Source organism: Haliotis rubra, unplaced genomic scaffold (assembly GCF_003918875.1).
Source record: "Haliotis rubra isolate DU_JTF1 unplaced genomic scaffold, ASM391887v1 Scf338, whole genome shotgun sequence".
Taxonomy (NCBI): Eukaryota; Metazoa; Mollusca; class Gastropoda; order Lepetellida; family Haliotidae; genus Haliotis; species Haliotis rubra.
The window spans coordinates 798,471-806,137 of NW_025767011.1; the positions used below are offsets into that span (position 1 = coordinate 798,471).

General features: G+C 38.9%; 1 protein-coding gene across 1 annotated transcript; it reads left to right on the forward strand.

Annotated features, from left to right (window-relative positions):
• The first annotated feature begins 645 nt into the window (after positions 1-645).
• On the forward strand, positions 646-4,030 carry LOC124284531 (phospholipase A and acyltransferase 3-like). The gene is made up of 4 exons (XM_046720611.1): positions 646-803; positions 1,504-1,675; positions 1,942-2,071; positions 2,584-4,030. The coding sequence occupies exons 1-4, from the start codon at positions 692-694 to the stop codon at positions 2,671-2,673; spliced, it is 504 nt and encodes a 167-aa protein (XP_046576567.1). The 5' UTR covers positions 646-691; the 3' UTR covers positions 2,674-4,030.
• The last annotated feature ends 3,637 nt before the right edge of the window (positions 4,031-7,667 follow it).

Genomic DNA, 7,667 nt, shown 5'->3' on the forward strand with positions numbered 1-7,667 from the left:
ATTCGGCAAACACTCACAACACCGTGTGAGACAGTTTTCGATGTAGGGAGCATTTGTTTAAATTCCAGTTATTCCATATATGGCAAGTATTCTCTGTTTGGAAGCTATTCGCCTCGAAGTTTCAATTATCGATTTCAGGCAAGTAGTTAGTCCTTTATTCCACCAATAGTCGGCTAAAGCGAGTGCATATGCCCCAATATGTATAATATAGGCCACAATATTGTCAAAAATGTGTGACATTGTGCCTTTAAGGTTGTGAAGCTTATAGTCATGTCTTTAATTTTTATCAATAAAACATTTTTCTAAGGGTCCAATTTTTCCCCAAGAAAACGTGTTATCAATCTGTATGAGCCTAACGTGATGATGACTAGTTATCACATATAGAAATGTATTACCATACTTAACCATGTTTGGAAATGGAACCAGACTGTATGGGGGTAAGAAGCAATGCGTTCCGACAATGTCAAACTAGGTATTAATGCTTGATCCTATGAAATCAGCAGTTTTGTACTGTTCCCGCAGGTCATTGATCTTAGAACAATTCATCTTCTAGGGATCGATTGTTGGGATCAACGATTATCACATTGTGTTTGCATGCTAGTGTGAGAATAATAATAATCTGCATTTTCTCTTGGCGTTTCAGAAAACAACATTTGAAGACCCAGTTCGTCAAGTTAAGGGGTAGTGAAAAATGACGTCCCCTGAAGTACAGCAACACAACCAGACAGTACTTGACAACCTACAGCCAGGTGACCTCTTGGAGTTTGATCGAGGAAGGATCAATCATTGGGCTGTGTATATTGGTAAGTTTAGTGTAACAAAATACAAAATCTTTTGTTTGTCTGCTTGTTTCTTGTTGAATGCTGTATCAGCAATAATTGAGGTATATCACAGAGGTCTGTAAATAACCACGGCTGGCTCAGACAATCCAGTGATTGAAATAATGAGCATCGATCCATGGAATCGCTATTATTTACAAGTATAAAGATTCATAGTAACACATGTGTGCCGTTTTGAGATCTGCACAGTGAAGTTGTGAATATAGTAATCCGTCATTGAATGGATATCAGAATGCACATGTACTGCCTGTGAAGATCCGGGACAGAACTGATCTTCAGAAGGCCATGCTTGCCGTAAGAGGTGACTAACGGGATCAGGCTGTCATGCCTGCTGGCTTGGCTATGACATTCTCATAATGCCAATCACTGCATGGTCTGTTCCAGACTCAATTCTTTACCGAAAGTCATCATAACGTCCCAGACAACAACATAGTCTCAAACCATATATGTCAAGGTGTACATATTCATTTTCTGTGACGCTGAAAAGTTTAAACACGTAGATTCTATATTAACCTGAAGATACCTCTGCTGAAAGATTAATTCATGAACATCAATGCTTTAATATCATATCATATCATTAAGGTAATAATTTCTGACAATATTACTTAGATATCTGGTAATCTGGTAATAATTATTAATAACGCATTCGCCATGTGTTATTTAGGCAACAGGGAAGTCGTGCACTTCCTTGGAGTCGGCGGTGCAGGTGGCCTGAAGCACCAATGCAAAAAGTGTGTAGTAAAGTTTTGTAAAGGAGTCGTGCACAAAGAAGGGTTTGGGGACGTTCCTGGAAACAGCAAAGTGTATAAGAACAACTCAAAGGACACGAAATTAAAGTCAGTTTTGTTTGTTGTTCAGTGCAGAACTCATTCAATTTCCACCTGTAAGATAGTGTGACATCTGTGTTATTGATTCTGTGCCAGAAAAACCAGTGATTGATACTTTTGGAAGTGAAATGTACTCCTTGTAACGATCCTAGGAGAACGGTTCATTTTGAAATCCTGAACAATGGTTTATATTCAGTTGTTGAAGTCTTTCCATCGTCTCCATTGATACCGAGGAATTGAGTTCCATAATCATATTGTTGTTCCGTTGTTTCCAGACCGTTTCAACCAGACGAGATAGTAAGAAGAGCATCATGCAATCTTGGTGTAGTAGACTATAACATAGTGTTAACAATCTGTGAACACTTTGCTACATGGTGCCGGTATGGAAAAACAGAAAGTGATCAGGTTTGTAATTGTCCAACTGTTCCTTTGCCAGATTTATTTGTTTTCCACAAGGCTCTGTAAATTGAACTAGAAGATCGACTATTGAATTACTTAAACAAATATATTTAACTTGCCACTGGTCACATATACAAAACCAAAGCAAATTTACTGGTGGCCAAAACAGATTGCTTTGTTCAATGGTAAAAGGGTCTCTTCTATCTTGCAAAACAGATAACTTTGAATGATACACTTTGTTTAGCACAGTTCTGGTCACCTCAGGCGTGATATTGCTGGAATACTGCTGAAAGCGGTGCAAAACGCAAATCGCTCACTCACTCTTCTTTAAAAGAGATGCAAAACGATTCCCCTTGGGGTCGTAACACATTACCTTTCAGAACAACCAGCACGTCCAAAAACATTTGATATTGCTTACACCAAAACCGTAGGATTAAAATAGTGTTGTCAGTGATTTTGGAAACACATTATGGATGTAGAAAACAAATCAAACATCAACCCGTGTTTCGTTCCTTTAGGTTGGTGGTCTGTTTAAAGTAGCGGCTGTGGCAGTCGGCGGCTTTACGGTGGCGGTCGGGTTGTTGGCTGCCTTTTTTGGAAGAAAATAACAGTCGGACTACTCAATTTCCACAATAAAATGGTTGCGAATTACACAGAATACATCGATCATGGAAACTGGTTTGATCTGACGGATGCACTGTATTTGAATGCAAAGTGATTCACTGGGTTCTACTAGTACTACCATATTGACAGTTGCGGAACAAGTCTATTGACCCTTCACAAAAGATTCCATCATGTAGTATGAAATATGTGAACGCTGTGGAACAAGAACGATAACTCTTATACTGTCTGTATGTTACAGCAGTAACATGCAAGCTCCAACACCGTGGTTTCAGTATATACCAACCTTATTGTTATTAAAATGCCGTTTGTATTCCGAGACATTCGTCATCGCTCACCCCTTTCAAATTACCCGCAGGGATTGAGGTACTTTGATCATCAACAGTTCAACTGGTTATGGCATTATGCACCTAAAAACTGTAAAATATTCCGATGTTACAATCGTATCATGCTGCTAATTTCGAAAATTTTGATACGGCTAGGGCCATGAAAGGTGAAGGATAGCTGTTGGAGATTACTGTTGGAATTAAACAGAAATAGAGTTGCCGTTCTTGTTGGAAGTAGTTCTGATGTTCATACGCCAGTATGAAGTCCCCCCAGAGAGGCAAGAGTCGATACTTGGCCTGTCCAGGAATAACACAAGTCGGTCCCGAATGACTTATGATCTTGTTACAAATTATTTTAAGATTATTTTTATTTAGTTTGTACGTGAAATATGTGATCCAAAAGCAATGTTTTGGAGTGCCTTTCTTTGTAACATATCAAACTTTTGCCTGACTATTCCAATTGGTTTCAGTGTATTGGAACAGTTTATATACTTATTGTTAGATGCAGAAATAGTATATGTTAGTTTTGAATGGTTCGCTCACTCACCACGAGAATTTTGTAGCTTCAAGCTAGTCACACTGTATGACCCCATGTGGGTGTGGTCAGATCTTCCCATAGAGGTATGGACATTTTTTCACACTCTTGTATACAAAGTTTTGTAACATTTTGTACCTATAGGATTACGCCATACTGCAGTATTAATCACCAGGCCATAACTCTGTAAAGCCATACTTATCTCGAACCCAAGATGGTGGTTTCGAATCTAAGATACTGCTTTGGTTTGTCGATACCACACCCGTCTGTTGCCGCAAAGTGCAGATGTAATGGAATATTTATATCACCTTCTGATTATAAGTGGTAAAAATATACAAACCTATTCATTTCAGTGTTTTAAGAGTGGATGTTTATCTTTCTTTTCAAGATTTTGTGCAATTTTTATGCATGTAGCAAATATGTCTCCATTTTGTATGTGCTTATTATGTTAATGATTCAAATCAAAACGAAAGAGAAGCTAGACTTATCAGTTTATCTTGAAATATATGCTTTCTATCAGCAAAATTATCCTATTTGTCAACTAGAGCCATTTGCACGTTACGTCAACAATATTGTACTGTTCGGTTACACCATTACTGGCAAACAAGGGTAAGTTGAGCACCGACCTGACAACTGACCCGTATAAGCATGTATGAGTGCCGCCCACTCCATTGTGAGCGAAGGGGCCCAAGGTTGTCCGAATATTACCGACTTGCTACACCGACCTCATGAGAGTCTTATGAGCAAGGCGTGTGCAGCTACGCGCGGGATTAATTTCATCGTCATGCACTGTTCGTGCGCTAGCCTCCATCTTCTCTACATTTCACAAGCCAAATGGGTTTGCTCATTTCCATGCTCTGCCTACTTCTCGTAAACGCGTCCTCTGCGCCTGGCCAGCTTTTCCTTGTTTGCCTGTAGTTCGTCGTGAGAATGAGGTATTGAGTAAATTGCAACAATAAACGACGTTACTAATCACGCTGATCTTGATGCATGTCATATTAACCGACTTCTATAAATCAATGATCTGGTCCAGTCAGATATTACAGATGCAATAGTGTTGAGTACAACAATAAAATTAATCCATAACTGTTGTTACCAAACCTTAGGGAGAGTCATGACATCGCCACTTTGTATCAGTTTACTCGCTGTATGAATGTCATAAAAGACCTGTTGAAATCGATTGTCTGTAACTACCAAGATCCAGCGTGGCATGAGATTCGTTAGTCACGGTTAATTGCGTATTATGCTATTTTTAAGAACCCGTTGAGATTCTGGCTTATTTGTCTGTCCAAACGCATGTTCATCACATGACTTTACGCATCTATGGCTTGTTTGACTGTGTTGTACCTGAACCGGGGAATTTGGAACAAAGCAATCAATGGATTCATTTAAGAGCAGCTACCCACGAAACAGGAAAAACAGGTCCGTTATTATTACGTAACTATGCAGTGTTGTCAAGCAACTAACAATGCCGTCGATTCCATGGACGATGTAGAGATGACGTAATGCAAAAGATCAATAATCAAGAAGTACAGTTGCTAGGAGGGTCTATTAGGGATCCGAAGGCGAGGAAGGTAAGTGTTGGTAATTTCATCGCCCCTGTGTAAGCCATGCCCTTTTTGTGAGTTTACATGTTGGAATCTGTTGTCTTGAGCAGCAAGATCTTTGAGTCGCCCATCACTTGATATTGGTTTACATACTGTTGTTAAGACCCTGCGTTTTGTGTCCAAACACAGGTGTGCCATATAAGGCGATTATGTGTATTGGTGCCTTGTTTGATCGTGTGTAATCTTAACCACGGACGGAGAAAACAGCGCACAGAATTTGTGAATTGCTAAAAGATGAACGTTTCTTATACGGGTCAGGTCAGCATTGAACACCTGTTAAATATGGACCTGTTGTAAACCAATGTAACACTATCAGAAATTCTGAAATGTGACAATTGGGGCACGCGCAGTTAGGATTCCTCGGGAACAGACATCTGGGAAAACCCAATGTCAGGATGACAAAACACTTTGTGCACAGGTATGTGAACAAATGGACGTTGATTTTCTGAGGCACTTCAATGCAAGCATTGTAAGTGTTTGTGTAGCACGTCTGTGTAAGTTGATTTGGCACTGAATAAAAATAATGCACTAGCAATATATATAATTGATTTTTTGGGTGAGTTCGTGATTATTTGTAAGTTTTTGATTCAGTATATGCAAGTTTGTGACTCATTATTCATTACCTTGTGATTCAGTATGTGTAATTGTGGTATTCCATATTGGTAAGTTTGTGAATCAGTATTTGTAAGTGTGCGGTTCAACCGTATTACTCAACACATTTAAAAAATTAACATACCCCACCTAATGATCAGAATTCGGCACACAAACACAATCATCCATAAACATGAATTACACAGACACATTATTTTATCGACACTACAGCTTGTTCAGCTTGACCTGAGCTACTCTACATATACATGACCCGCGAGGTCAAATGGCACAAACAACAGGTCGAGGTAATTGCATTAGATAGGGGAGCAGAGAGAGTTATTAATGTTGCGTTCGTGTGAAACATGCATACATGGACTCGTTACAGAACTTGTCCCGGAAAACAACACTGCTGAAAAAATCATTTCTTGTTTTAATTGATTTATGTATACAGTCAACTGCTATCTAGTTTGGTTTACTAGCTTTACAACGAACAGACGTCAGTTACTTTCACAATCCGATTCACTTTCGATTTCACTCTCTACCATATGTAGCTTCTTGTTTCAAGAAAGTTTGGACATGGCTGACGATTTTTCGTCACTGAGATGTCAAACGGCGACCTTGGCTCGGCTGTTCCGACATGTTGACAATAAACTGACAAAGGAGTACCCCTTCACAATAATAGACCCAACCGGTTGTGACACGGTCACGCAATGCATTAGTATTCACGTGATCAGTTCAAGCTGAACAAGCTGTAGACAAATCAATACTATACTGGATACTGTTAGCTGGATAATGTGTATCAGATGAGATTGGTTCTCAGTATTTTAATGGTTTTTAAAGTCGACCGAATAGATCAAAATCGATAGTTTTGATGATTTGAAATACAGTAAGCTACGTTTATAACCAACTATGTCTTCCCGGCCACTTACTGTATATGTTTCTTGATAATCGTATAATTGAACGTATATAACGACCGAAATATAGTGGTCTCGTTGAGTTCGTTATAACTAGGGGTGACTATTGAGGCCATTCGTGACCAACTCGTGCTATTCCGGGACAAGCCGAATAGCGACTCGTGACACTCTAGAAGGAACATCAGAACTACTTCAAACAGGAATGATATCTCTATTCCATGTTTGATTCCAATGGTACTAATATCACCGAAGTACTCATAAAAATATATGAATGACCCCCCCAAAAGTCAGTCTAAAATATTCCCAGAGATGTGAAATATATGCCCAATGTTAAAGATTAAAGTTGATTAGTTACATACAGATATAATATTATTGTTTTGAAACTTGTAGCGATTTATAATTACATTTCCTAAAACTGTTGGAAGCGCACGTACAATGACCACAACAAGCCCACAAGATCGTCAGCAATACGCTCAGTTGGACCAGTGAGAGCCGTTATGTCAACCAACGCACGTTCGTGTTTTTGAATCTCTTCACATTACACAGCACAATTCTGTTACCTACGTTCATAGTACTTTCAATATGACGATATATATTTTTCATGATTTTTAAAACAATAACATAATGCCATAAACGATTTAAGTAGTCGGGATTATTTTTATCAAAGCACCGCAACCATTATGCGCGTTCTGATTGGTTTCTCGTATTTTCGCACATGACAAGCATCGAGAGGGTGACGAGTCTTCTTGGAGGTTACGGAAAGGGGCGAGTGGTGACGAATGTATTGAGGTGGAAACAACTATTGCGATAGCGATAGCGACGATAGTCTATTGCAACCTACTATTGCGATATCGATAACCTATTGAAATACGATTGCAATAGTTTTTCTCTCCTTGAATTGTCTCATTTGAGGTCATTTCCCAAATTAATGTATAGTTTATATGAAATAAATACAAGTTGAAGTAGTTTAAATCTCAGTTAATAACTGACAAGAAACTTGAAACCCAG